This window comes from Anser brachyrhynchus, assembly GCF_964034855.1.
Source record: "Anser brachyrhynchus genome assembly, chromosome: 11".
NCBI classification, from domain to species: domain Eukaryota; kingdom Metazoa; phylum Chordata; class Aves; order Anseriformes; family Anatidae; genus Anser; species Anser brachyrhynchus.
The window spans coordinates 9,487,192-9,514,989 of record NC_137706.1 but is presented as its reverse complement, the minus strand read 5'-3'; the positions used below and the strand labels follow the sequence as shown (position 1 = coordinate 9,514,989).

General features: G+C 63.0%; 4 protein-coding genes across 9 annotated transcripts; 2 read left to right on the top strand and 2 right to left on the bottom strand.

Moving 5' to 3' along the window:
• Positions 1 to 140: 140 nt before the first annotated feature.
• ISLR2 (immunoglobulin superfamily containing leucine rich repeat 2) lies at positions 141 to 4,718 on the bottom strand. Its single transcript, XM_080607771.1, has 3 exons — positions 4,233 to 4,718; positions 3,620 to 3,881; positions 141 to 3,211 (listed from the first exon to the last, which is right to left on the bottom strand). Exon 3 carries the CDS (start codon positions 3,203 to 3,205, stop codon positions 1,112 to 1,114), a length of 2,094 nt encoding a protein of 697 aa, XP_080463897.1. The 5' UTR covers positions 3,206 to 3,211; positions 3,620 to 3,881; positions 4,233 to 4,718; the 3' UTR covers positions 141 to 1,111.
• Positions 4,719 to 10,027: 5,309 nt separating this feature from the next.
• On the bottom strand, positions 10,028 to 14,443 carry PML (PML nuclear body scaffold). Of its 2 annotated transcripts, none has more exons than XM_080607749.1 (8): positions 14,409 to 14,443; positions 13,617 to 13,796; positions 12,651 to 13,200; positions 11,698 to 12,278; positions 11,475 to 11,527; positions 11,019 to 11,099; positions 10,710 to 10,929; positions 10,028 to 10,423 (listed from the first exon to the last, which is right to left on the bottom strand). In XM_080607749.1, the coding sequence occupies exons 2-8, from the start codon at positions 13,660 to 13,662 to the stop codon at positions 10,338 to 10,340; spliced, it is 1,617 nt and encodes a 538-aa protein (XP_080463875.1). In that variant the 5' UTR covers positions 13,663 to 13,796; positions 14,409 to 14,443; the 3' UTR covers positions 10,028 to 10,337. The 2 variants fall into 2 exon arrangements, with proteins under 2 accessions (XP_080463875.1, XP_080463874.1); XM_080607748.1 differs by lacking the exon at positions 14,409 to 14,443 and adding an exon at positions 14,010 to 14,150 and having other exon boundaries at positions 13,617 to 13,744.
• A 270-nt stretch (positions 14,444 to 14,713) lies between these two features.
• Positions 14,714 to 18,959, top strand: STOML1 (stomatin like 1; the record flags this gene model as incomplete). 3 transcript variants are annotated; one of them, XM_080607753.1, is made up of 7 exons in its annotated part: positions 14,714 to 14,861; positions 15,048 to 15,154; positions 15,257 to 15,406; positions 15,854 to 16,009; positions 16,668 to 16,887; positions 17,519 to 17,731; positions 18,274 to 18,959. In XM_080607753.1, the coding sequence occupies 7 exons, from the start codon at positions 14,714 to 14,716 to the stop codon at positions 18,474 to 18,476; spliced, it is 1,197 nt and encodes a 398-aa protein (XP_080463879.1). In that variant the 3' UTR covers positions 18,477 to 18,959. The 3 variants fall into 3 exon arrangements, with proteins under 3 accessions (XP_080463879.1, XP_080463878.1, XP_080463877.1); XM_080607752.1 differs by having other exon boundaries at positions 15,806 to 16,009; positions 17,522 to 17,731; XM_080607751.1 differs by having other exon boundaries at positions 15,806 to 16,009.
• A 154-nt stretch (positions 18,960 to 19,113) lies between these two features.
• LOC308201027 (protein PML-like) lies at positions 19,114 to 27,709 on the top strand. 3 transcript variants are annotated; one of them, XM_080607746.1, is made up of 8 exons: positions 19,114 to 19,861; positions 20,356 to 20,846; positions 21,241 to 21,821; positions 24,099 to 24,136; positions 25,078 to 25,309; positions 25,445 to 25,506; positions 25,945 to 26,083; positions 26,687 to 27,709. In XM_080607746.1, exons 1-8 carry the CDS (start codon positions 19,844 to 19,846, stop codon positions 27,448 to 27,450), a joined length of 2,325 nt encoding a protein of 774 aa, XP_080463872.1. In that variant the 5' UTR covers positions 19,114 to 19,843; the 3' UTR covers positions 27,451 to 27,709. The 3 variants fall into 3 exon arrangements, with proteins under 3 accessions (XP_080463872.1, XP_080463873.1, XP_080463871.1); XM_080607747.1 differs by having other exon boundaries at positions 20,353 to 20,846; positions 25,448 to 25,506; XM_080607745.1 differs by having other exon boundaries at positions 20,353 to 20,846.
• Positions 27,710 to 27,798: the final 89 nt, after the last annotated feature.

Below are 27,798 nucleotides of genomic sequence, written 5' to 3'. Positions count from 1 at the left end.
CTGTGAATTGTAGCTACGTGCATGCAGGAATCTGTTCGTGCGGATACATTTTCACCCCTCCCCGGCTCCCCTCGGCCGAGTGGGGGGCACTGGGGGGGTCCCGGCTGTAGCCCCCCACCCCCTGACCAAGCTCGGACGCATTTCCACTTTCAATCCCTTTTATTGACTCTTTCACAGACAGAAGGGCGCAGAAAGGCGCCCGCGGATCTCGCCAGCCCCGGGGGCTCCCTGGGGGGGGGCGGCAGCGGCCCCTCGCGCCCCCCGGAGAGGGGGGGACAGACCCCACGAAGCGGCCCCCCGCCGGCAGCACGGGCGCGCCTACGGCACAGACACTTGCTACAACGCTACTCTACCCAACACATATCGAGGGGCACCGGGGAGGGGGGACCGGGGGGCGTCGGGGGGGGGGGGAGGGGGGCGGGGGTGTCCCCCCCGAAGTCCCGAGGCCGGGGGGGGCTCGGAGCTGTCCGGAGCCGCCGGGTGCTGAACGGAGCCGCCCCGGGCATGCGGCGGGGTCGGCACCGGGGAGCCCCCGGAGGGAAGCGGAAGGAAACCGGGGGGTACAGGAGGGCTCCGGGGGGCTCCGGGGGAGATCGGGGGGGACCAGGGAGAGGGGTGGGGAGCGGCGGGGACCCGCCGGGGCTGAGCCAACGCACGGCGGAGCCGCTCCTCACCGCGGAACGGTTTTGGGGGCTATCGGGCTTTTGCTTTCAGCCTTTTTTTTTTTTTTCCTTTTTTTTTTTTTCCCCTTGTTCGCTTGTTTTTCGTTCTTTTCCTTCGAGGGGACACAAAATAAGGGGGTGGGGGTAGGTAGAGGCGGGAGGGGGCCGAGGAATCGTTGCGCTGCGGCGGCGGGGAGTGCCGAGCTGCAGCCAAACGAAATCGGGGGAGCGGCATCCTGCCCGCGGCCGGAGCCCCCGGCACCGAGCCCCTGCCCCAAGGAGCCACCACCCGGCGGAGGAGGAAGAGGAGGAGGAAGGACACGCCACCAGCACCCAGGATTTTCCCCTCTCTCCTCGCTCCTTCCTCGGAGGAGAAGCAGCGGGGCCGGGAGGGGCTGGGGAGGGGGATGCTGGGGGCGATGGGGACCCGGGGGGGGGATCGGGGGGGCTCAGCGGGGGCGCTGCCGGTAATTCCCGTTAATCTCCTGGGAGATGGTGACAGCCTCGGCGCCCAGTGGCAGCTTGTCGCTGTACTCGGAGCGCACCTCAAACTCCTCGCCGTTGGCTTTGGATTGCGACTCCGCCATGGAGCTGGCAGCCACGCTCTCCTCCCGCTCCAGCTCCACGGCCCCTTCGGCCTCTCTCCTCCTCCTCCGCCTGCCTCCTTCATCATCATCGTCCTCCTCTTCATCCTCCTCCTCTGCATCGCCTTCGCCCACCTCGCTGGGGTTGTAGTTCTTCTCGGACTCCAGGTAGGAGGCGCGGGGGTCGAAGTCGGCAGCCATGTGCTTCTCCATCTGGTCCGGGTTCTGGGCTTTCATGATCAGCTTGTAGGTCTTCCCGTGGTACTTGGAGAGCAGGTGGCACCAGGTGGCCCCCATCAGTGGCAGGGTGGCCAGCACCAGCAAGAAGATGCTCACGACCACGATGATGATGAGCGAGGGGATCTCCTTCTTGGTGGTGAAGACCACTTGGACTTGGCAGTCCTCGCCCAGGTAGGTGAGGCACACGGAGTAGTTGGTGCCGGGGTTCAAGCCCTGGAACCAGTACGAGTTCACCCCTTCCTCAATCTTGGACCACTGCACCAAGGCGTGGCCCTGGCTGCTCTCCTGGCACAGGTAGAGTATCCTGAGGTGGACCTTCTCAGGCTGCAGGTAGGTGGGTGTCAGCTGCACCCGGGCGTCACGCTCCGACACGTCCAAGGCGATGACGCCCAGGTCGAAAGTGTGCTGCTTGAAGTCGCCGCTCTGGTTGAAAGCATGGTTGGAAATGTATCTGCTGGTCTGCGTGGAGCCACACTTCTTCTCAAAGGGAGGATGCTGGAAAGGGACTTGACCGTCTCCTGTGGGCTCCATCCCAGCCGCCAAGGACGGTTGGCTCTGCCGGGTGGGGCTGAGGGGTTTGCTCCTCTCATCTGGCGTAAGCACACTGTTCTTCGCTCCCTTGGCCCCCGGCTTCTTGTCACCCAGCTGTGCTTTGCCCCCCGCCGGGTCCCTCCCGGGCTGCAGCGGGTACTTCTGGGTGCCGGCCACGGCCACGTTGACCGAGGTCTGGTTGCTCCCCATCTCGTTGGCAGCCAGGCAGGTGTAGGTGCCTTCTTCCCGCTTGCTCAGGTGAGGGATCACCAACGTGCCGTTCTTGAAGACCAAGAAGCGCTCGGGGTCCTGCCTGGGGAGGTCCTTCCCTGCGCTCTCCTTCGGATTCCCGCTGAGCTCCAGCGTCTGGCTGGAGGTGCGGATCTTCCAGCTCACTTCGGGTGGCGGGGTGCCCGTCACGGCACAGTGCAGCGTCAGGGTGAAGCCGTCGAAGAGCTCCGTGGTGTCCAGGTTGGGGTAATAGGTGAGCTGCACGGATGGCGGGGTGCACTGCACGTCCGGGATCTTCCCCACCGGCACCCCTCGGAGCTGCTCCGGGAGGTTGCAAGTGATGGAGTCCTTCTCCGGGATGGAGATGAGCGTGCTGTCCATCCACTTCTTCAGCCACTGGAGCCTGCAGGAGCAGTCGAAGGGGTTGTTATAAATCTGCAGGTGGGAGAGGGAGCTGAGCGAGTCGAAGATGCCCTCGGCGAGGGCACTGAACTTGTTGTTGTTGATGCGCAGGGAGCGGAGGTCCTTGAGGGTGTGGAAAGCCCCCCGGGGCACCACGGCCATGTGGTTGTTGTTCATCTTGAGCAGCTGGAGGGCGCTGAGGTTGTAGAGGTCCTGCCAGGGGAAGTCCACGATCTGGTTGTGGCTGATGTCGAGGTTTTTCAGCTGCACCAGGATGGCGAAGGTACCGGGTTCGATGGCACGGATCTCATTGTGCGCCAGCCAGAGGGATGTCACCTGGGTCACCTCCACGAAGGAGCGCCGCTGCAGCGAGCTGATCTTGTTGGCCGACAGGCTGAGGGTGGTCACGTTGGAGGGCAGCCCGGTGGGCACCACCTGCAGCTCCTTGTAGGCGCAGTCGGCGAACTGGTGGGCGTACTTATCCACACAGGCGCAGGGCTCCGGGCACGCCTGGGCCATGCCCAGCAGGGCCACCAGCCACAGCGCCGGGGCCATCTCGCCCTGCCGAGGGACACAGGGGCTCGGTGGGCGCCCACCCTGCTCCCTGCCGCCACCGCCCCGGCCCCTGCCCCATTGTCTGTGCCCAGCCCCCCCGCAGCCTCCCCCCTCGCTCCTTCTCCTCCCAGCTTTCTGCTCCTTCCTCCCGCAAATCTCGTTTCCTTCCCCCTCTCTTTCTTTTTTTCTTTCCTTTTTTTTTTTTTTTTTGTAATTTCTGCCTTTTCTGTTATTGCTTTCTATTTTTTCTCTCCTTTCCCCCATCCTCCTCCTCTTCACTTTTCTCCCTCTCTTCTCCCTCTCCCCCTACTTTTCCCCCTCCCAATTCTCCCTCCTCCCCGCGTCCCCCTCCACCCCCCAGACCCCCCGCCGGCTTCTCCCCGTCCCCCCCCGGCACCAGACCCCGCACCTTACCCGCTCCTAAGTGCCGGTGAGCAAGGCGCAGCGCTTCTCCCCTCGGCTGCCGCTCCTCAGCATCCTCCTCCCCAGCCCCGGCCCCGTGGCACGGAGGCGCCCAGAGGCGGCGGTGAGGGGCGCGGCGGAGATTTTGGGGGGGGTGGCTTACGGGACGGGGATGGGGGGGATCTTGTGGGGGGGTGGGACACACACCGCCCGCACCCCTGCACCTCGCCGGGCTTGAGCTGCGCACCGGAGCGGGGCCGGGCGGGCACTGGGGCTGCGGAGCCGAGAGAGGAGGGAGGAATTAGCATTTCTGCCAGCCTCCCCCTCCGCACGGCCGCCCCCTCCCTCCTCGCCACCCCTTTCCCATCCCACCACCCACCCACCGCCGCCTCGCCAGCCCCCAGAGCCCCTTCCCCGGGGGCGGCGAGCGGCGCCCCCCGAAAATCCCGCAAAGAAATGCGGAGAAACGCCCTCCCCGCCGAGCAGCGAGCCGAGCCGAGCCTCCCCCCGCACACGGAGGCAGCCGGGATGCGGACCCCCACCCCCGGCTCCCCCCTTTGCCGTCGGGGCCCCCCCTCTCAGCCCCCCCCCCCCCCCGTAGGGACACGGCACGGAGCGGGGGCACCTCGGCCCTTCGGGGACCGTTTCTGCACGGGCTCCGGTGCTGGGGGGCCGGGAAGGATTCTCCCAGCCCGGCAGCCCCCCCAAGGAGCTGCCAGCCCCCCCAGCCCCTCCCATGGCGGGCAGCTCCCTCCTGCAGCCGGTCGAGTGGGTGGGGAGAGCGTTAAACCTGCAGGTGGGCAGCTCCCCCCCGACGTGGGGGTCTCTTCTCCCGGCCCTGCCCCTCCGTGAGAAACATGATAAATAATTGATTTTGTTAGTGGGATCGATTCCTGCCTCCCTGCATCCCTCTTTCCAATCCTCCGTCCATCCGTCCGTCCCTCCCTCCTTCTCTCCATCCTTCCCTCCATCCTCCATCCCTCCCTCTCCGCCTCTCCAGGAGCTCTGCTGGGGTTTCCTGGTCCCAGATGACTCAGTCCAGTCCTCCCAGTGCCCCCTGGTTCTAGGGGTCCAGCCTGCCCCTCTGTAGGGTCTTGCCACCCCCCCCCCACCTGCTCACAAGCAGACCAAAATCCTGGTCCTCTCTCCCTTGGGCTCAGCACTGCGGGTCCGCATCTGTGCCCCAAGGCCATGGGGATGGGCATGTTCCCCTGGGGGGTGCAGAGGCAGTGGATGGAGGGGCAGAGGGGGACCAAGCCTGACCCTCAGGCACCGCTGCCCTCGCAGGGGTTCCAGACCCCCAAAGTGCCCAGCCCCGTGTGTCCCATCACGGCAGTCTTGGCCCAGTCCCATTGACATCCCCACCTCTCTTCGCTGGAAGAGATGCTCCCCACCACTCATTTTCCTTACTGCTACCCACGAGGACCCAAAAATTTGCTTTCAGAAACAGACATGCGGCTTGTGCTATACGCACGGCGGCTCCTGGGGCTGACGGTGGGGTTGGTGTCACCGCAGCCAGCCGGATTTGGGGGCAGTGGGGGAGCCGAGCTGCTGGCCGAGGGGAAGGGCTGGGTTTGAGCGGCGGTGAGCTCAACATCTTCAGCATCTGTGAGCTCAACATCTTCAGCATCTTGGGCTGTGGCGGGGCCGAGACGTGACTCACCGCCTTCCCATCCCCGCCGCTGGCTGTTAGCCCAAGCATGCCCTCACCCTCACCGTGACACTCTCCCCAGCACTAGCAAGCTGCAGCTCAGGGAATTACGGCATCGCAGGGTTTTACAGGCATTTTTTCCCGTTCTGCTCACTCGCTCAACGCCCACGGGCTGTCAGCTGCTCCCGAGCCCTGTGGAGGGGAGTCCTGCAGCCAGTGGGGCAGCACCTCGAGGGGCTCAGCACCTCCAGACGGGACGGATGCAAACCCACGCCCCATCCCATGCTGTGGGGCCTTGGGACGGATCCTCAATGGGTAGGGATTCAGGGCTGCAAGGCTGGAACGATGCTTTCAGGAGCATGAAAGTAGGTTAAAATGCCACAAGGACACGGCCAACACAAAGACGATGCTTGCTTTCTGGCTCGGCTGCTCTCTGTTGTGCTTTGCTGAGCTCTCCCCGAGATGTCTTCATTCATCATGCACGAGGAAGAAACCCAGGTGTCCTAGATCTGGTGGCAGTGCTTCTCCCGGCCGCTTTTTGGGAGCATCAGAGGCTGTGCGTTGTGCTAGAAATGGGTCAGAGGACAAGCTGCGTGTGACAGGATGGATGGTGCATCCCTCCTCCCGCTCCCGTGGACCAAACCTTCACCAGGACCCTGCGGAGGGCATCACAGTGTAGAGCACGTGGCGTGGGTTTCACCCTCACCAGGCACAGGGTGTGGGCTTTGTGTGGCCGGTTGTGCCTCAGTTTCCCATGGGCAGAGTGGCGGGAGTAAGAGCAGTGCTTTGTGGCAGCCTCTTGGGACCCTCAAGGGAAAGGTCCAAGAGAGGACAGCAGAGGATGGAGACGGGGATGGGTGCATGGATGGGTGCATGGATGGGTCCATGGATGGATGGAGGAGTGCAAGGATGGGTCTGTGGGTGGATGGATGGATGGATGGATGGATGGATGGATGGATGGATGGATGGATGGGTGGGTGGGTGGGTGGGTGGGTGGGTGGACGGATGACAGAGCAGGCTGCAGAGCCATCAGCCTGCCCACACCACATCTCAGCCCCAGGTACCCTAACCTTCCACGTGCCCCTAAACATGCAGAAGCTCAGCTGAGGGCCAGATCCTCAGCTGGTGCTGGCCAAGGCAGCTCTGCTGGCGCTGCTGGGGGCAGCCCCCGGCTGGAGGGCTCCCTGAGGTCAGTGGGGACTTGCTGGTTTCCACCCCTGGATGTGCACCTGCAGCCTGGAAGCACCTGGAGGAGCAGCCCTCCTCACCACGCTGGGTAGGGGGCTTGGATCTTTAAGAAGAAGAAGAGCAAGCCTCCAGGTCGGGTCTCCTGGGTTCTCCAGCTTCATCCCATCTCCTCCAAGTCCGGGTGAGTGCATCAGGTCGTGGCGCTGGGAGCATCCTGGGGACAGGGCCTGGCTGGAGGCGGTGGGGTTTCTCCCTCAGCTTTCCTCCAAATATTTAAGAGTCCTGACTGCCCAATCCTTGCTCTCAACCCTGGGATCCAAACCTGCTTGGATTTTAGCAAATAGATATTTTTATTAGGAATGTAACCCAGATAACCTTGCTCAGGCTCACCGGGGCACATCCTCCCCTGCCTTGGATCTCCCCCCACCCTGGCCATACAACCTGAGCGATCCTGCAGGCTGTAATCAAATGCAGAGCAACTGGCCCTTTGGCTCTAATTAGTTTTGCATGAGTGTTGGGGGAAGAAATCCATTTTCATAAACAGAAAGGATTTATGCTGCTCCTTCTTGCCTTTTTTTTTTTTTTTCCTGCCAGTCCCAAAGCACTTTGCTAAGGGCTAGCAGGGAGTCATTTTATGAATGGTTTAGATTGAGCAATGCATTATTAATAACAGCCAATCAGGCAAGCAGCGTATTATATATCATTTCAGGAGATTCGCTTAATTCAGGGGAGTTATTTATTGCTCTTAAGGAAAAAAAAAATAAAAAATCTTTCTTCTTACTACTTTGGCCTTGAAGGGCGATTGGGTGGGAGGCCCAAAAGGGGTCTGGGATCTCCACGTAGGGATGTTTCTACCCCTGCAGGAAGGGTTTTTGCTGTCGTCTCTTCACCCTTGGTCTGCCAGTGCCTGAAGTCTGTCTCTTCTGGGTGCCAGCTTGTAAAGAAAGCACTTCTGCAAAAAAAAAAAAGGCTAAGTTGGGGGAATGGCTCGGAAATTTGGGAGCGCATCATGGGGAGCTTATCCCCACACCCAGCTGGGGTCTCTGCGGTCCCCAGGGCTGCCATGGGGAGGCTGCTGTTGCTGTTTGTGACTCTCCCAGCCTGCACGAGCCTGGCCGTGCACAGAAAGCCCTGCTGGAGGAGGGACCCCCCTCCCTACTGGGGTACCCCAGCTGCAGCCCCTTCCTCCAGGGCTGGGCTTGCCGCGACCAACGCCGCCAGAGCCCTTTCCTCGCCGCCTGGATGGGGTTTATGGCGGCTCAGGGCAACGAGACGGCTAATCTGGCTCCCGCAGCCCGCTGACTTTGCTATTGTTTTACAGGACTTTGATGAGGCCAAGTGACAGCAAACAGATGGGGCCAGCGCTCTGGGGGCTGCGCCCCTTGTAGCCAAGTGCCTGCTAAGGCTGCTCCCTGCGCGCAGCCCTGGATTAGACAGCGGAGAATCCCCGGGGCACGAGAGACGCCAGTTCGCCAGCCGCAGCAGGAGCCTGCAGGGCCCGGCCGGTGGGCAGGGGCTCCGGGAGGGATGCCAAGGGGTGCCCGGGCAGGGAGGTGAGACGGTGCACGCGTGGGTGCCTGCACACGCTTGTGCAAAAAGGAGAGGTAAAGCCGGGCGTGCGAGTGCGGCTGTCCAGAGGGGACACCTGGCGGTGGCTGCGGCGCACTGCGTGTCGCGCCCGGGCTGGGGACACCGCCGGGCAGCCCTGCGTGTCCCCAGATCCCCGGGGGAAAGGCAGGAGGGGCGGCGGAGACACCTCGCTGTCCCGGCATCCTTTAATTTACGAGGATTTTAATTGCTCTGACGGGGTGGCTCGTGCCCCGCGGGGCTGCCCCGGAACCCTGAGTGCTTTTGTGGTGGGAGCAGAGCGGGCTCAGGGCCTGCAGGAGCAGCCGAGCACACGAGGTGTTGGAGGTGGTGGCACCAAGGTGCTGGAGCAGCTCGGTGCGGGGGCTGCAGGAGGTCCTCATCGCCCCCAGGTGCCTGCGCCCACGGCGGCTCAGCAGCCCCCCGGTGTCCGCACGCCTCCTCCGGCTCCCAGCACCCTGGTCTTCACGCTGAGGAAGACCAGGGTGCTGAGCTCCGAGCCGTCGCCCCAGGGGCCGTGGTGCGGGGAGGTGCTGCTCCTGGACCGTGCGGGGCTGGAGGGCTCCACGCTGTCCTTAGGCTTGCAGCAGGCCTGCAAGAGAGGGGAGAAGGTGGCCAAGTCCCACCTACCTGCCTGGGCTTGGGAACGGGTGAGGAGCACCCTTGGGTGCAGTGTTGGCCGTGGGATGGGGACCTGCTGGTGTGCGGGGCCGTTGGAGCCGTGGGGGCTGACGCTCTGACACTGCCAGGGCTGGTGTGGGGGGACCCACATCGAGAGCCCCAAACCAGGGGGCAAGTGAGAAAGAGCAGAGCCCCAACTGCTGCTGGTCCTGAGTGTGGGGGGGATCCAGGCGATGGCCAGAGGGACACGCTGTGCACGGCTGGGGGCTTGTCCCCTCCTGCGTGCCTCTTGTGGGTACAGCTGGTGCCTAAATTTGGGGTGTCAATGTGGCTGAGCAACTTCGTGGTACCAAAGGACCAAAAGGTCTGCTTGGCCTCTGGGGGAAAAGGGGACTGAACGGGCCCAGGAGGAGGCTGAGTGTCTCCAGGCTCAAACCCCATCCCTGCACAAGGTGGACATCCCCGGTGCCAGTTTCCCCACGGGAAGGGCGATGCACTCAGGAGGCTCCAACCTTGATTTTGCTCCCTTTTTCCCCAGGGACAGTCCTGCACCACACGCGTGGCTCCCCGCACGCTGCCTCTCTGCTCCTTCACTGGGGTAATTTCCAAAACATTCCCCGCCCGGAGTGCTGGAGACGTGGCCAGGTGAACATGTACGAGCATGGGAGCAAATCCAAGTGCTCCCAGAGGGGGGAAGATGGGTGTCCGAGCAGCAGGGTGTGCGGATGGGATCCAGGGAGGGATTTTTTTGCCCCACTTTTTTTCCCCTGTTAGAGGTGAATCGGAAAAGCAAGGAAAAAAGCAAAGGCAAATGAATCAGGAAGTCAGCAGCAGGCTAGGATTTGGTCTGGAAAGAAGGCTGGTAACCCCTCATTCAGCCAGCTCTGCAAACCCACCCCCGGCCCCAAGTCTGTTTCCAAAGGGACCCCCCACAAATGCTGGTGGTGGGGAGATCCTGGCAGGGATCCCATGGCCCATCCCATCTAACAACCCCTGCACTGGGGGGGGGATGAGCACGGGTGCTACATTCAACTTAAAAACATGATTTTCGTATAAAAATGGGTTTTGAGCTGTGGATAACTTTCCCAGGGAAGCCTGCTCTAATCCCCTTGGCGCGGGGTGGCGAAGGGGCAATGGCACGAATCTCCTAGGGAAAGCAGCACTACAGGAGTGGGGGGTTGAGCAGCTCTCCCTGCAGCGGGGTGAGGGTTGTGTTATCTGAAGCTTAGGGGAAAAAATAAAAAAGGAATTGGTAACCTCCATCCCCATCCTCCATCCCCATCCTCCATCCCCATATCTGCCCCTCTTGGGGACTCAGTGACCCCTGGCAAAGAACTGCTGGGGGCGATATCAAGGATGGTTTCAGGCTCCTAAATACTTTAATCCTTTAATTCTTTCCTGGGGAAGAGTCCGAGCCAGACAGCCGTCCCTCTGCCCAGAGCTGGGACTCTTCGGGAAGGAAGAGGCCGTCGGGACGCCCCTTGAGGTCAATTTGGGGATGCTGCCACGTGGGATCCCACCTCCGAGCAAAATCCAAGCGGGCTTTGCTGCCTCCCAGAGTGGGGAGGTGACCCTGGCTGCTTCAGAGGGGACGAGGAGAGGCAGCCCGGTCCTTAGCGTGGGCAGGACGCGGGGACGGTGGCAGCGGCTGCCCACTGCCTCTTCTGCGTGCGGCGTGGCGGCTCAGCAGGGAGGCAGGTCTGGCGTCACACTCACCACCGTGTCCTCCTCGCTGTCCTCCGAGCTGCAGATGATGATGCTGGTGTCTTCTGCAGGAGGAACGGGACGGGGCTGAAGCTTTGGGGGACAAAGCCAGGCAGCCAGAGCTCCTAATTACTCCAATTAGCCGCCCATGCCGTGCCCCAGACTTGGTTTTTGGATGTTGAAGGCAGGACACGGGGCTGCACGCATCCCCACCCCATGGGATTCCTCTTCCCCTTCTCTGCCCCAGCGGGGTTTGACCAAGGCACTGAGTACACCGGGGTGCCCAGAGGCTGAGAAAAAAGGGGAAACCCCCATAAATTTGGGGTGGGGGGCCCTATCCCCTCTCCCCACCTGCATCATTAGCGCGGCTCCTGCCAGCCTTGGGGACACTGCTGCGGTTGTGGCTGGTTGCGGAGGTGCTGGGCTCCCCTCTGCCGTCCTTCTGGGTTGAACTGGGCTCACTGGGGGCCGCCGTGGTGTTGTGCTCCAGCTTCAGCACCTTGGGTGACACCTGGCTGCCCCTTTCCACCTGGGGCCACCACCGCTTGGACCGCACGGCGGCAGGGGGGAGCTGCAGGGGACAGAGCACGGGGGATGTAAGGTGCCGGGGTGGCCCCTCCGGGTCCCCAGAGGCTCCTGTCCCGCCGGGGTGCTCCTTACCGTGCTCACCCGCATGTCCCCGAGGCTGATGGTGAAGGTGGGCACGATGCCTGGGCTCCCACGCTGGGTGGGCTCCTCTTGCTGCAAAGAGAGCGAGGAGCGATGGTTAAGGGGTCCTGGGGGCCACACAGCTCTCTGCGGGACCAGGGTGGCCCTGAGCAGCGGGCAGAGCCATGGGGGATGGGGAGAGGGGAAACTGAGGCATGGCAGGGCCAAGGCTTTTGCTGGAGCTGCTTGTTAGCAGGGTTAGGGACAGGCGCTACTGGCTGGGGACAGGGGAGTGACTGTGACAGCGACAAAGCAGCTTCATGGGGGAAAAAATCCCTGTTTTTTTTCTTGTTGGCTAAGAAATGGGTGATATAGGATGGGGAAGGCTTGCAAAGGTGGGGGTGGCAAGCCTCGGCTGATGCAGGAGCCCTCCGCAGGTGGCACCGGGATGTGCCATGGCTGTCTCACCTGGTCATTCTCCAGGGCCACCTCGACCACGGGGACAGCCTGGGAAGAGGTACCTGCAACAGAGAGAGCAGCACTGCGGCACGGCCCCTGCAGCGCCCGCCCAGCGGCTGCGGCTCTGCTCCCCAGCCTTCCCTTTGGGATGGCCGAGCGCCCTACGAGAGTGCCTTTGGGCAGAGAGGCGGACGACGACCACCTGCTTCCATCCCTGGCACAAAATCCTCACCTGCGCGCCCCTCGACGCACTCGGCCAGCGCCTGCAGCCTGGCGCGGCACTCGGCGAAGTCCCCGTGCTGCACTCGGCCCCCGGCCGCCGCCGGCCGCAGCCGCTGCAGCTCCCACAGCGCCTCCTTGACGAAGGGCTGCATGTCCATCACCTCCTGCTCCGTGGCGTACAGCCTCATCTTCTCCACCAGCCGCTCACCCGCCTCCATCCGCCGCAGCACGCCCTCCACGCGCCGCAGCTCCCCCGCCAGCTCCCGCCGGCCCTGCTCCTGCCGCCGCTCCACCAGACCCAGCAGCTCGTCCTCCTCGCGCCGCACCAGCCGCACCAGCTGCTCCACGCGCTGCCGGATCAGCTCCCGCGTCTCGCCGCTCGCCGCCTCCAGCCGGGTGGCCTCCTCCTGCAGCGCCGCGCGCGACGCCTCGAAGCCGCCCCGCCGGCGCGCCAGCTCCCGGCCGGCGGCCGCCAGCTCCTCCTGCCGCCGCTGGATCTCGGCGCGGATGTCGCAGTAGAAAGGCGAGTGCTGGCTGTCCAGCAGGGCGCACGAGCAGCACAGCGGCTTCTCACACTTCTTGCAGTAGATGCTGCGAGGGGAGGGAGCGAGTTTCAGCTGGGGGTGCTCAGCGGTGTTTTAGCAAGAGGGGAAACTGAGGCACGAGCTGGGGGGCTGCTTTGGTGCCTCCTCCTGGGGACCCGCGCCCCACACCGCATCCTGCTGCAGCTCTGGGGTGTTACAACGGGCCCAAAGGGTCTCCAAAGGTTGCCCACGGAAGCTGTGGATGCCCCATCCCTGGAAAATCAGATGGGGTTTTGGGCGGCCTGCTCCAGGAGGTGGCCCACCGGGGTGAGCCTTAGGGTCCCTCCCAAGCCCCCAAGCGTGGTCCCAGCCCTGCAGCCTGGTGCAGCCCCGAGCCCCCAGCTTGGGGGCAGCCCCGGGGACGCATCCCCGCGCTGACCTGGTGATGTGGCCCTGCTCGGTGTGGCCGGGACTGGAGCAGAAGAGGGTGCAGGACTTCTTGGTGCCCTCCAGGAAGCGATGCGCCGACTCGGCCCGCAGCTCCTCCACCTTCCTGGCCTCGTGGCTCCTCTTCTTGAAGAACCACTGGTGGTCCTCAAAGCAGCCCGGGCACAGGAACTCCTCGCACTCGGAGCACCAGACGGCCGCCGGCTCCCTCCGGCAGCGGCTGCAGCTCAGCACCCCACCGACGATCCTGCGGTAGACGCGGAGCCTGGCCTGCAGGCTGGCGAAGAGCACGTTGTCCACGTCGGGGATGCCGTTGGCCTGTGGGATGGCCTCCTGGCACACGGGGCACTGCCCCACGGGCTTGTTCTCGCTCAGGCAGCCCAGGCACAGGGTGTGCAGGCAGGTGAGGAGCTTGAGGCTGGGCGATTCCTGCCGGCAGCCCTCGCAGAGGACGAACTGGAAATCCTCCTCCTCCTGCTGCGGCGGCTGGGGGGGTGCCGGCTCCATGGGGGCAGGCGGCTCTGTGGGGGCAGCGGGGCCGGCTGCGGGGGGAGAGGAGCAGGGCGGATCAGGCAGGGATTTGGGGATGGGAAGATCCGATCATGTGCTCAAAGCCATTTTTCTTTCACTTTTGCTTTTGCAGATTTTGGAAGTCGGAGGGGAATTGGTGGCGGGGGGCTTGAACCCCTTTGTGCCAACCAGCCCCGTCCCCAAAAGTCCCCTACAGCCCTCCCCAGCCCACCAGCGAGTCCCATGATAAAGCAGGGTGCCCCCCCTTATTTCTCCCCCCCCCCTTTACCCCTTTACCCACCCCACGCAGCAGTTAACACCCCGGCTGTGCCCCCCTCTCCCCCCACCCCACCCGCTGCTCCCTTTGCGTGGGGGGTCCCCGCTGTACCCCCCCAGCCCTTCTGCCCCCCCTGCAAAGCGGCGAGGACCCCCCCAGACACCCACTTACCGTCGAGGGTCCCGGAGGGCCGGGGGGCTTCGGGGCTGCCGGGCATGAGGCTGGCGGGGGGGGGCCTGGCCGAGGGCTCCCACTTTCGTTTCTCCGGGCAGCCGGGGGAGGAGGAGGAGGAGGAGGAGCTGGGGGAGGAAGGAGGGATGGCGGGAGGAGGGCGCGGTGCCAAGGGGCGGGCTGCTGGGGGAGGGAATGGGGTCACGCGTGGGGTCCCCCCTATCCCACCCACGCGTGGCCACCCGCCCCTGCCAACCCCCCAGCCCCGCACTGCACTTTGGGGTGCTGGTTTTGGGGGAAATATCGGGTGTAGGGGGGGTGTTGCTATGGGGGGGGTGCTGGTTTGGGGGATGCTGGTACCCAGGGGGTGCTGTTCTGGGGGGATGCTGGTACCTGGGGGACGCTGGCAGTATGGGATCGGAGGGCTCAGCTGCTTTGTAGGATCCCTGTGCCTGTCTGGCTGCCGCTGCCTTTAGGGCTGCGCCCCCGGCCCCCGCTTCAGCCCGGGGGGCTTAAAGGTGACCCCGCTGCTCTCAGCGCTGCTCCTCGCAGGGTCCCCACCTCCCTTTGCCGGCTGCCGAGCTGGAGGAGCGGCGTTTCGGCGGCATGGGAAGGCCGCGCCGGAGCAGGAGCTGCTGGGAAAAATCCCTCTGCTTGGTTTTTATGGGGTCAGGGCACCCTGTGGGGCCGGGGACCCTCTGGACCCCCCTGAGGCGTGAGCTCGGTAGAGGACCCGCTCCTCCCCGCGGCTGCCGGAGCAGTTCCCGAGCAGGGCCCCCCGGAAAAGCTCACCCAGCCAAGAGCCTTTCGGTGCGGTGCCGTCAGCAGCCACATGACGTGCGGACCAGGAAGCGCCGGGAGCTCCCTCCTTCCTCGCCGCCGCAGCATCCTCATCCTCGCCGCGGCCTGGGGGTCGCCAGGAGGATGGCAAGTCCCCGGCCCCCAGCCCGGCTGGGGCCCCGGCTAGGAAAACACAGCAAAAATTGCTTTATTTGAGCAGGCGCCCTCCGGCGCGGCAGCAGGGCTGTTGTCTGGGGGTTTTGTTTTGTTTTGTTTTTTTTCTCGCTGCCTCTCTGGCCGCGCGGCGGGGCGGCGCGATGTTCAGCCGCTCGGGGTACCAGGCTCTGCCCCTGGGGGATTTCGACCGCTTCCAGCAGTCCAGCATCGGGCTCTACGGTGCCCAGAAGGGCTTCTTCTCCTTTGGGGCCAAGCAGGACCCCCTGGGACCGGCTGGAAATGGTGCAGGTGAGCCCGGAGCTTAGAGGGGAGGTGCTGCCTTCCCGTATATTGGGGTTTCTCTGTAGGGTGTCGCTCTGGCTGGCTGCCCTCTCGCTGCTGCCTCCCCTGGGGCGTGGGGAGAGGCACGGCTGGGGTGTGCTGGTGGGGAAGGGGGTGTCGGAGCGGGTGCACATCCCCTGCTGCCCCCCTCAGAGTCCTCCCAGGGCTGGCTGTCCTGGATCTGCCACGGCATCATCACCTCCCTGGTCTTCCTGCTGATGGTCGTCACCTTCCCCATCTCGGGCTGGTTCGCCTTGAAGGTAAGGAGCGGGGTGGCGACCCGTCCTCTGCGGGGTGCACGACTAGTTCCTGGCACGGCCTGGGTTTGTCCTTCTGCCCTGGTCCACGTTTTCCCTTCCCAGATCGTGCCCGCCTACGAGCGAATGATCATTTTCCGCCTGGGCCGCATCCGGGCACCGCAGGGACCCGGCGTGGTCCTGCTGCTGCCCTTCATCGATCACTGGCAGCGCGTGGACCTGAGGACCAGGGCCTTCAACGTGCCCCCCTGCAAGGTGAGCTGCCCTCGAGACATCCCCGAAACACCCGGAGAGGCTGGGTTTTCACGTTGTGCTGCCCACAGCGTTCATTTTCTCCAACCTCGTGGGGGGAATCGTGGGGATCCCCACCCAGGATCCCTCCCCTGCCTGGGGCTGGAAAGCTCCCTTCGACCTTTCACACCTTGTTCAACGCATGTTGAACATCTCAAAGACATCAACCCCTATCCGGATGTCTCCTAATAACAGCTGGAAGCTGGCTTTGATATTCAGATTAGCCCAAATATCACCATTTGGGCTGGGTTTGTCCCTTATCACCCTCTTATTAACGGGATCTAGAGCCGGTTCCTGGCTCTCGGGCTCTCGGGCTGGGCTATGGGGTGGGGAAGGGGAGAGATCCCGAGTCCCTTTGCCCAGCTGACCTCCAAGGACGGCGCGGTGATCTCCATGGGTGCCGACGTCCAGTTCCGCGTGTGGGACCCGGTGCTGTCCGTGCTGGTGGTGAAGGACCTCGTGGCGGCCACCCGCATGACGGCGCAGAACGCCATGACCAAGGCGCTGGGGAAGAAGAGCCTGCGGGAGATCCACGCCGAGAGGCTGCGCATCGGGGAGCAGCTGCTGGTGAGGAGAGCCCCGGCCCCGCTCGGCCCCGAGCGCGTGGGGTGGGAATGATGCGGAGGAGCCGACGTGTCCAATTCCGCCATGAAGATGTCTGGGGGAGGGCTGCAAGTGGGAAAGGATTTGGGGGAGGGAAGCAGTGCCTGCTGCCCACTGTGGGCCAGGGGAAGAGCTTTTGGGTTAAACATCTACAAAATAGGATCTAAAAGGGAGTTGGAGTGATACGGTGGTATCTCGGGGGTCTCTGGGAAGAGACGTGCTGCCTGGTGGACCACTGTGGACACAGGTCAGGCCAAGAGCTTGTGGGTTAAACATCTACAAAGGATCTAAAAGGGGGTTGGAGTGATATGGTGGCATCTGTGGGGTCTCTGGGGTGGTCTGGTGGAGCCCTGTGCCAGCCCGTGGGGACCAGGGGAGCAGACTGGGAGGGAGCCATGGAAAGAGAACCCACCAGAGCCGTCCTTGTCCCAGCTCCTCGGGCCCAGGAGAGCCCCTGGAGGAGCAGGGCTGCGTGTGAGAGCGGCCAGATTGGAGGAGGTGGCCTGCTGAGCCTGGTCCACCACCCTGAGCCCAAAACCAGGGGTAGCAGAAGCACAAAGGAGCCGTGGGATGCTGCGGTAGGTGGTCTCCCCGCTCCCTTCCCTTCTTCCTGGCTCTGCAGCTGGACATCAACGACATGACCAAGTCCTGGGGCCTGGAGGTGGACCGCGTGGAGCTGACCATGGAGGCCGTGCTGCAGCCCCCCCGCGAGACCCCTGCTGGACCTCTGGCCGCCGCACCCCCGGTGCCCGGGCTGGAGGGCACCGCGCAGCAGCTGGCTGCCCACTTCTTCGGCAGCACCCTGGCGCTGGCCGGCAGTGTGCCCGGCACCCCGGAGGCAGGTGAGGAGGCTGGGAGCACCTCTTCTTTTCCCCGGGGGTGTCCCCGCTGCATGCCCCGTTTTAATGAGAAGGGGCTGGGGAGAGGAGGAGAGGATCTGCGGGAGCTTGGGTTTGGTGCGGGGAGCTTGGAAGGAACAGAGGGCAAGCTGGGGAAGTGACGGGGAGATTTTTTCTCCGTGTGCTTTGAGTCATGGGGTGAAGACAGGCAGGAGGTATGAGGGCAGACATGTCTCTTCAGGCCCCTTCTTATTTCTAATACTGAAAAAATGTACCCCACAGTTGCTGTTCGACTATCTGTGCCATTTCTTTGGGTATTTAGGCTCTGGGAGGAGCAGCACGAGTAGGGAAACGAGAACCGACTGGGGTAGGAGGAGGAAGCGGCATGCTGACCCATTTTTCGGAAACCCAAAGCCAATCTGTGCCCTGGGAAAAGCCTTTTGGGAACCTTTCCCAGCCGCTTGGTAACAGGGATTGAGCCACCCATTGCAGACAGAGGAGCGGGCAGTAGGAATGGGCAAAAGGCTGTTTTCCTCCTCCCGCTTAGCTGGAAAACCACTGGTTTCTCTGCTCTGTGGGGACCAGCAAAGCTCGCCACCCAGAGGTGTCCCCTCTTGTGCCCCTCTGTCCCCAGCAGACAGCATGGAGACGGTGAGTGAGGTGGAGCCTGCCGGCGCTCCCCACCTCGCCGCCGGCGCCCGGAGGACGCCGAGTGCGGACGAGCTGCTGGCGGCGGTGGAGCCCGTCCTCTGCGAGGCCCTGGTGGGCCAGGTGGGAGCATCCTTCCAGGTGGACATCGCCCTGCCCAGCGGCGCCCGCAGCTCCTACTTCATCGATCTCTCCTCAGGTCACTGCTCCTCGGGGTCGTGCGGTGCATTTGGGAGGGTTTCTGGTGCCCCCGCAACCCCACTGAGCTCAGGGCAAGGGGGTTTTTGCTCCTTGGAAGTGCAAAGTGTCCTCTGGTTTGGGTTAAACACGCCGGTTTTCCTTCAGAAAGAGAGCACTGGTGGAAAACCGGCAGCCAGGTCTCCTGGTGGCTGGCCAAGTGGGATGGATCAGGGGCTGGTGGCTCTTGTCTGCCACCAGCCCTGAGGGGGACACGTGGGCAGCACCACAGCCACGCTGGCATCCCCTCATCCATCCCCCACAGGCACCACCGGTGGTTTTTCTGGTGGCCACGGCCAAAGCAGGCCGGGAGGCAGACTGCCGGAACAGGACATCAGCGGAGCAGTGCAGGAGACATTTGTTTTCAGCAAGGAGTGCTGCCTCCAAATTCCCCCTGCCAGCCCCTTGTCTGCCACGCGGCCAGACTCAATCCCTGTGGAATGATGGGGAAAATGCCAGCAGGCAAGGCTGGATCCCAGATCTCCCGCTTCTCCCCCCCTGCAGGCAGCGGGCGGGCTGGCCGCGGCGTCCCCCAGGGCAGCCCCGACGTCGTTCTGGAGCTGGCGGAGAAGGACCTGCAGGACCTGGTCCTGGGCGAGCTGCGCCCCCTGAGCGCCTACATGAGCGGGCGGCTGCAGGTGAGGGGCGACCTGCACCTTGCCCTGAAGCTGGAGGAGCTCTTCAAGGCAATGAAGCAACGCAGATAGAGCGTGGCGGCGTGCATGTGTCTTGGTCGGGGCGGAAAGCAGGACCCCAACGTTTTGGGGGAGCGCCCTGGAGCCCCTGCTGCCTTCCCCAGGGAGCTGGCAGGAGGCAGGAGAAGACCTGAGCGGGGAAACTGAGGCAGCAAAAGCTTCACCTCCTCAGCTGAGCTCCGCTGCCAGCCCTGATCCATGTTTTCACCCCACATTACTGGGCAGGAACCAGTCGGTGCCCCAGCTCGGGGACGCTGCGGCCGAGTTTTGGGCTGAGTTTGGGGGCGTTTTGGGGAACGCCCAGCCCGGAGGTGGCCGGGCCCTGTGCTAAGTGACCGCAATAACTTGTGCTTCGACGTGCTTTTGCATGCGTGCCGTGAGGTCTGTCCGCGGGGGGAGGGTGTGCACTGTATATAGGCGTACACAGATATCTATTTATTTTGTAAGCTTCCTTTCTATCACCTCCAGATGGACAATAAAGCTGGTCTGGAGGCAGCGATGGGCTGATGAATTCTGTGGGCAGGATTTGGGCCAGTTGTGCTCCTCTGCCCACCCTGCTGCAACCCGTGATGCCTCATTTTCCCCAGGGGAGCTGATGCCAGTGGGGGATGCTGCGTGGGGGGTGCCGTGGGCTCCATCTCACCATGCAAACACCCCAAGTCCTACCAAGAGTCTCTCCGGGGATGCTCAGCTCCCCTCCAGCACCCAACATTTCGGACTCTGGGCATCCTCAGCCAGCCCCGGAGCGTTTTGCAGGACCAGCAGGACAAGGCTGACCGGTGGCATTAAAAACCGAGACATTTCACACCAAATCACCTGCTAAATCTCTTTCTCAAAGCTTGGGGCTGTGTGGCACCAAGCAGACTGGGGGGCTCCCCACACAACCAAAGGCTCGACTGGCCTCATTCTTCCTTCCTTGGGCTAAATTTTGGGGACTGGTGGGAAAATATCCCCTCTCTGGGGGTCATCCCCTCTTTGGAGGTCGTTCTCTGTTGGTGGTGGTCCCCTCTTTGGTGGTGTCCCCCCCCTTGGTGGCAGTCCCATAGCTGCCAGCGGCTGCTCCCAGCGCATCGCTCGAAGGTTGGTGGGGTGGATGGGAAGCAGGGCGCAGCCCCCCCCGGGACAAAGAGGGCCATGGCGATGCTCTGCAGGGCTTCGCGTCCCCTCCCGGCCCCCTCTCCCCCAGGAAAAGCCCCTTTGGTGCCGGAGCCCTTCCCGCCAGCCATCAGCAGAGGGCTCTGCGCTGCTGGCCTGCCCACCCCGAAGGTGGAGCCTGGTTCCAGCGCAGGAGAAATCGAAAGTGGGCAGCAGCAGCAGGAGCAGAAGCAGCAGAAACCAAAGGGAGGCTCAGTGGCGAGCTGGGGGTTCCTCACCCCACCATGGCCAGCCCAGACCAGGTGAGCCCCTGGGCAGCATCAGGCTGCTGCAAGGGATGGGGAGGAAGGGGGGATGCTGGAGGCCACGGGGTGGAGAGGCTGTCGAGGAGAGGGAGGATGTCAGCCTCGGCTGGGAGGCCAGGATGGGGGACAGCCAGGCTGGGAAGGGGTCAAGAGGGGAGCTGGGCCGGGGGGAAAGAGGCTGGGGTGGGAGATGCTGGGGGTGGTGGGAAGTGCTGTGTCCCGGCAGGCTCCGGGATGTTTCATTGTGTGCCTCCACGGACTTGGTTTGGAGTCTGGAGGCTGGGTTTGGGGGCTGGAGGCTGGGTTTCCCGCTCCCCACCCCAACTCTCCTTCGCCCTGTGGGGTGCCGGGGTCCCCCTGCGCACAAATCCCGCGGCACTGCCAGAGGGAAGCGGGAAGCACCACGCTCCTCCTTCCTCCAGCTGCGGTTTGTGAAGTTGGCAGAGTGCTCAGCGGCCTCGCCTCTTCCCTCTTCCTCCCTCCCCAAGCAGCAGCAGCAGCAGCAGGAGGAGGAGGATTTCCAGTTCGTCCTCTGCGAGGGCTGCCGGCAGGAATCGCCCAGCCTCAAGCTCCTCACCTGCCTGCACACCCTGTGCCTGGGCTGCCTGAGCGAGAACAAGCCCGTGGGGCAGTGCCCCGTGTGCCAGGCGGCCATCCCGCAGGCCAACGGCATCCCCGACGTGGACAACGTGCTCTTCGCCAGCCTGCAGGCCAGGCTCCGCGTCTACCGCAGGATCGTCGGCGGGGCCGAGCTGCTGTGCGACAACTGCAAGAAGGAGGGCGAGTACTGGTGCTCCGAGTGCGAGGAGTTCCTGTGCACCACCTGCTTCGAGGCCCACCAGCGCTACCTGAAGCGGGAGAGCCACGAGGCCAAGAGGGTGAAGGACATCAGGGCGGGGGCGCTGAAGGATTTCCTCGAGGGCGCCAAGAGGACCGGCAGCTTGTCCTGCTCCAACCCCACCCACAAGAACCAGACCCTAAGGTAGGTCTCCCAACACGCTTGGTTTCATGTCACCAAGCTCTTTGGTGGCCCTCCGCTGTCCCCGTTGGCACCAGGTCCCCGAGATGGGAGGGAGGGTGAGCTTTGGGGAATGGGGGGAAGGTTTGATGGGGAAGGTGGTGATGGGACAGGGGAGGGCAGGGGATGAGGCTGCTGGAGCCCAGGAGGAAGGCGGCTTGTTTGGGCAGGAGGAAAGGGTCTGGCTGGTGGTGCTGGACCAGCCTGGGGGGGGGTTAGGGGTAAGGAGTCCCCCAAACGGCTATGGGCACAATGCAGGACAAGGTTCAAACGCCCCCACGGAAAAGTTCTCGAAAAGTTCTTTCTTCGCCCCGGGCCACGCTCTAACCACCCACTCCACCTGCGCTTGGCCCCGCAGCATCTACTGCAAGAAGTGTGAGAAGCCAGTGTGCTGCATCTGCGCCCTGCTGGACACGCAGCACGCCGGGCAGCACTGCGACATCGGCGCCGAGATCCAGCGGCGGCAGGAGGAGCTGGCGGCCGCCGGCCGGGAGCTGGCACGCCGGCGGGGCGGCTTCGAGGCGTCGCGCGCGGCGCTGCAGGAGGAGGCCGCCCGGCTGGAGGCGGCGAGCGGCGAGACGCGGGAGCTGATCCGGCAGCGCGTGGAGCAGCTGGTGCGGCTGGTGCGGCGCGAGGAGGACGAGCTGCTGGGGCTGGTGGAGCGGCGGCAGGAGCAGGGCCGGCGGGAGCTGGCGGGGGAGCTGCGGCGCGTGGAGGGCGTGCTGCGGCGGATGGAGGCGGGCGAGCGGCTGGTGGAGAAGATGAGGCTGTACGCCACGGAGCAGGAGGTGATGGACATGCAGCCCTTCGTCAAGGAGGCGCTGCGGGAGCTGCAGCGGCTGCAGCCGGCGGCGGCCGGGGGCCAAGCGCAGCACGGGGACTTCGCCGAGTGCCACACCAAGCTGCAGGCGCTGGCCGAGCGCGTCGAGGGGCGCACAGGTGAGGATGTGCAGAGGCTGGGGGGAGGCTGGAAGTGGGGCTGAAGGTCAAAACCCTGCAGGAGCCAGAGTTCTCCGTGGGTTTCAAGTCTCCTTCTGTGACCTGACGGACTCTTGCTCTTGGGGCGTGCTGCCGTTCCCTGGATGCAATTGTAACGGGAGGGCTGGGGCCGAGCCATGCCATGGGCTAAGGGAGGTTTGTGGCACCTGGACGCGTGGCACATGGAGCAGAGGCTCACAGGGAGGCTGGCGTGGGCAGAGGGGAGGTGGGGAGGACTGGGTCACCTTGGCACCCTCTCAGAGCTGTGGCACGTGCAGGTGTCACATCCGTCCCCGGGTCCTGCCCACCTCCATCCTGCTTGGCCTTGCTCAACGTGGGCTGCACAGGGCAATCCGGGGCAGTGATTCCCCCTCTGTTTGCTGCCTTGGGATGGCACATCCAACCGGGAGGGTAAAATGCTTCCAGTGACACCTGGGCTGGCCACCGGTGGGTTTTCCCAGGTGTTCCCCGAGCTCTCCAGGCAGGATGTGGTGCTTTGGGAACGGCAGACACGTCCATGGTGTGTGCAGAGAAGGAGCCAGGCGCGGTCAGGAGGTGTCAGCATCCCTCCTGCAAATGGGGGGAGAGCAAGGGACGTTTGTGGGGTTTTCCACTCCATCCCCTTGCTGCTGTCAGGGCCGATGCCATTCAGACCTGGGCTGTGTCCTCCTTGGCAAGCCGCGGGCTTCCACAACTAAGCTCCCCAGGGCTGGAGCTTGCGGTTTCCTGGGGATAAGCTGCCTCCCGCCCTGCTCCTTGCGTCTCCCCCCATGGTAGGCAGCACCCCTCCACCTCCCCTCACCAGAGCAGCCTGGCAGCACCGCCTGACGCCCCTCTCCTGCTCCCTTCAGCCCCCGTCCCCATGGCAGGTACCTCTGCTCCCCGTCGGGACGCCCCATCTGAAGATGACAGCACCCCAAGCCTCAGCCTCCTGCCTCAGCCTCCTGAGGAGATGTGTCCCGGCCAGGGAGGGGACACGTCCCTCGAGCAGAGGGATGAAGAAGCGGAGGAAGGCTTGGCGTCACCTCGTGGGACCCGTGGGGACACCGCGCCTCTCCCCAGGACCCTCCAGGCCTCCCCGCAGGAAGATTTCGGCTCCTGGGCCAGGTCACACGCGCAGCAGGCCACCGAGCTCCTGCGGGTCACCTCCTGCTTGCTGCGGGCTCACTGCAGGTCCAACAAGCACCTGGCGGCCCTGTCCCGGGGCGTGCGGTCCATGTCCCGCTCCCTGGGTGCCCTCGCCTCCACCGTGGGGACAATGCTGCAGCCGTGCTGCAGCCCCCCAGCCATGCCCACCCCCCCGCAGGACCCCCAAAACCTGGACTGGCCGATGCTCCCCTCTGACCTGCTGGAGCTGTTCCCCTCCGGCGCCCTGCAGGGGGATGAGACCACCCCAGGTCCCGCAGCATCTGCCCCTGCCTCTGAGCCCCCCGCCAGCCCCCCGAGGTCTGCGTCCCCCACGGAGCGCCCCTTTAGGGGCAAGCGTGGCTGGAAGCCCACCAGCAGCCCCAGGAAGAGGAGGAAGAAGTGACAAGAAGTGACATCCCCGTTGTGGCACCGTCATGATGCTCAGCACCGGCACTCCGAGCAAGGAGGGGTGCGAGGAGCCTCGTTTGCAAGAGGGAGCTGCTCGGTTTGCAAACCACAACGCTTGCGCCAGGCTGCGGCTGCTCGGAAGCCCCACTACGTGTCCCCCCAGGGACCAAGCTTTCCGTCTCGCTTTGCTGTGCCAATAAAGTCCTCCTGGGCTGAACTTTTGTCTCTTGCTGGTGTTGCAGCCTGGAGGGGCCCTCCCGAGACCGGGGGCTTGGGGCTACCCAAACCATGCCCCGCTTCTCCACCAGGGGTTTGAACAGGACCACGGCAGCCTTCTGCCAAAGCCACAGGAGCCCTGGGGACACCGGGCTGGGGTCAGCAGGGTGGCATGCCCCCAGCTGCCAAATCGTGTTAACTTCTCACTGCATGATGCTACTAACAGTCTTTTTCCCTTCCCAGCATGTGCAGGCACCTCCACGAGCTGCAAACCCAGAGGGGAAAGGGTTTAATGCCAGGGTGGGCAGCAGGACGAGCAGGCAATGTTCCAACCCAGCCTGCAGCCTCGCTGCTTGAACTTGGCCTCTGTAGCATCTCCTGGTGGGGCTTGGGGTTACCCACAGCTCCAGCGTCCCCGTGGCCACCTGCACCTTCTGCACCTCCAGCCCTGCTCGCTCTCAACACGCTGTGTTTTTGTTCTTTCAGAAGCTGCCCCTGCTCCAGCCATGGAAAACTCCCACCAGGTGAGGCTTTCTGCTCGTGTTGTGCCGGGATTTCATTCGGGGCTACCTTTGCTTGAGCATTTGGCTGCTGCTTTCCCACTGTCCCCACCTGTCTTGCTTTGAAAGGAGAGCTGGGCTGCAGAGCCACTCTGGTGCCAGCTCTCTGCTGGTTTCCAGTCCCACCCCCGGACTGGGACTGGTCTAGCATCACCACGCGCAGCCCAGAGGGGTCCTGCCCTGGGGATTTGGGGTGGGACTTGGGCAGGGGAGCATGGTGCCAGTATGGGGACATGGTGCTGGGCACAGGGCAGCAGAACCTGTCTGGGCAAGATGAATGTTTGCTTTGGGCAGGGACACACGGGGCTGGGAACCAGCTGGAGGATGGTACCATCAGCCATAAATTGCCTCTGAGGCACCAACGGCCATGAATTACATGTCCAGGAAGAAGTTCCTTCCCTGTGCCATGCTAGCTCTCCAGCTCATGCCCCTTGCCACCACTGCATGCTCTCCATCTTCCCAAAATAGGAATCCTCTGCTCTGCCTCATCTCGCCCCCTCCCAAAGCCCTTCCAAAGCCCAGGACCCACCTCCCCATACACACACATCTCCAAGCACCAATCTGCTCTCAAGCAACCAAACCTCCTACTCATTGCTCCCACCTCTGTCCCTTGCCCCGTGTCCTCTTTTGGTCCCCACATGGAGCCATCACAGTCCCAGGCTGGTATAATGGGCAGATGTTTGTTCACCCAAGCAAGGTGCGTGGTGGGACCTGCACTCACACAACATCTCACCTGCCATGGGGTCATTACCTTGGGGTCATTACCTTGGGTTCAAACGAGTGGCCAGAGGTGGCAAGGCTTGAGGATCCTCAGTCCTTCCCTCAGACCTCTGCATTGGCCAAGGACCAAAATGTCCATCCTGAGCATGTAGGGATGCTCACCGGGCTCTGCTTTGCCCACGCAGGGCCCCTCTACCTCCACCCCTGCCAAGAGGAAGAAGGACAAGAACACCAACACGCTGCCGTCGCCAGTGAAGGTGATGAAGGTTGAAGAGGACGACGATGGATGGAATGTGCTGGTGGGGCCGCAGAGGCCGAGCTGTGAGGAGCAGCCTGGGACCAGCTTTTTGGCACCCGCCATGGACGACGGCCTGCTGGAAGGCATGCTGGATAGCAACGAGGGGCTCTGCAAGATGGGTAAGCGGTGTGCCTGAGGCTCTTCGTGTCCTGAGCAATGAAGCCACAGGTGGAATTTTCCACCGTGGTGTATTTTTTATCTGTGGCTTGAGGGGGTATCTGTTCGGACTCATGGGCACGTCTTTCCTACCCCAGCAGACAGCAATAATTCCAGCTTGGAAAGCGCTGAAGAGGACAGCGTGGATGAGGAGTCCAAGGTGAGTGCAGCTTTCCGTGCTCAGCCGTGCGTTGCTCGTTGTCTAAGCCATGGAGACTGCACCACTTGGTGCTTCCAGACCCCCAGGGCCGTCCCAACATCCCCTGGCAAGGAACTCTTCACTCCCGAGCACCAAAATACCTCTGTCAAAACCCTTCAGCTCTTTGGTAGCCCCAACTTTTCTGCCACCTTTGAGCAGAAAGCCAGTTAGGAAGGGTTCAAGCGGGCCACCTCCTATGGACACATCATGTTGGTCTGGGGTGCTGGAGGAGACAAGTCTTCATGACCAGCTGGAGGGGCTTCTTACACCCTGAGGGCTCCAGTAGGCAGTTTGAATACATTTCTGGGCTTTGGTAACCTCCAGGACAAGTCAGCACCCAGAGCTGCAAACCCAGTTCTCCTTGAGACATTTGGTAAGAGCTAATTTTTGCTCCTCCAGGACTCCAGCCTGCTGGATGGTCTCAGTAACATGCTTGATGATAGCACCAGCGAAGAGTACTTGGGCTTCCCGATCCGCCTGCAGAACACAATGGACACGAGACAAGGGGCCCTGGTCTTCTTTGACGTTAAGATTTTGAGTAAGATCCTAACTGGGGACGCCTTCTGCAGCGAGTGTGCCATGTCAAAGCTGGTTTCAATCCCCGCTGCTGGCAGTATCTCTGTTGTTTTTTTTTTTTGGGGTGGGGGGAAGTTTAGGCATTTCCACCCTGGCCTTTGGGGTTACCTACAGGTTACCATAGGAGAGAGGACAATCTCTCGAGCCCCTAACAGGCCTTGCTGTTGTTTTTTGAGACAGTTGGAGGGCTGGGAGAAGCACGAAACCCACAGGGCCATGGGGAGATTCCTCTGAGATGGCTAAGCCCTGTGCCGTTGCATCTTCCATGTGAAAACATGGGTCCCCTGCTTCTTCCCATGGGCCAGTCTCTTTTGGGCAAGGTGGATTTTACTTCCCAAACCCCTCTCCTTAGTCCACCCTCCAAGACCTGTAGGAGCCCTCACGTTCATGGTGTGGGGCTGATCCAGAAGTTGAGGGTGGAGGTGGAAACAAGGATGGATCACTCATCCCCCCGCTGCTGTCGAGGCTGTTAGAGCAACTCAATCTGTTTTATTTCCCTACCAAGTAAAACTAATTCTGCTTTTCCTTCATTTCTCCTCACTCTCTTCCCTCGGGTCTTCTCCAGAAAACGAGATCATCCAGATGGCAGTGGTCGATGGGGAGCAGATATTGCCAGTCCTCATCCAGCCGGTGAAATGTTTGCCCAGCCTGATGGCCAAAAACAGCGTCTGCGAGGTTGGCATGAGGAATCTGCTTAGCCACCTCCATGCCATCCACAGGCCCATCCTGGGTGGGTTCGGGCTTTGCTCTCTGCCACTTCACACCCTCCTGGAGGCTCTGACGGTCCTGGGCAAGAGCGAGGAGTTCAGCTCCGCCGTGTACGGCTTCCTGGACATCCTGCCCCTGATAAAGGAGGAGGTTCCCGAGAAGGACAACTACAGGCTGAAGAACTTGGCCAGCAGTTACTTGTGGCGGGACCTCAGTGACCACAGCGCCATGGAGAACGCCAGGGCTGTGAAGGACCTGTGCGAGGTGCTGGACGTCGACCTGGTGAAGAAACCCAGGCTGGTCCTCAGCCACACCAGCCTGGGGTGCTTGGCCTCCCTCCAGCCCCTGCTGGAGGAGAAGCTCCTCACCAAGGCATCAGCCCTAAGGTTGGCCACGTGCAACGTTGGCCTCTCCGAGCTGTGGTCCTGCCACCGGCGTGACCCCGGGAAGGGTCTCCAGAAGCTGCGTGGTCTGGTCAACGCTCACCGGCACGACTCCGAAAAGAAAGTCTGCAACCTGAGCAAGGTCAAGGTCTACTTCCAGCGCCAGCAGGATGAAAGCCGCGAGACCCCGGCGGGCAGCGATGTGCCGAAAGACGTAAAAAACAAGGAAAACTACTGAAAGTTGGCGGTGCCCTGCGGTCCGACAACCTGGTTCATGCGCAGCGAGCCCTGCAGGCTCACGTCCCTGGTTTTACCTCCGATGTTTCCTTGCCTGGTGGCTCTGGTCCCGGCCCCGATCCTGACATCTTGCCATGCCCTCGCAGCCCCTCTGGGTTCACCAGACTGTCGGGGGAGCTTTCCAAACGCTTTCTTGGGGAAGGGTGCTGCTGCCCAGAGCATCCGGCTGCAGATGAAATAAATCATTTCTCTGTTTTGAAGTGTGTCACAAATACTTTGCCTCTGCTCCCCGATCCCTCAACGCCCCCCGGCGAGCACCGAGGGTCCCCTGGGGCCAGGAGCAAAGCCC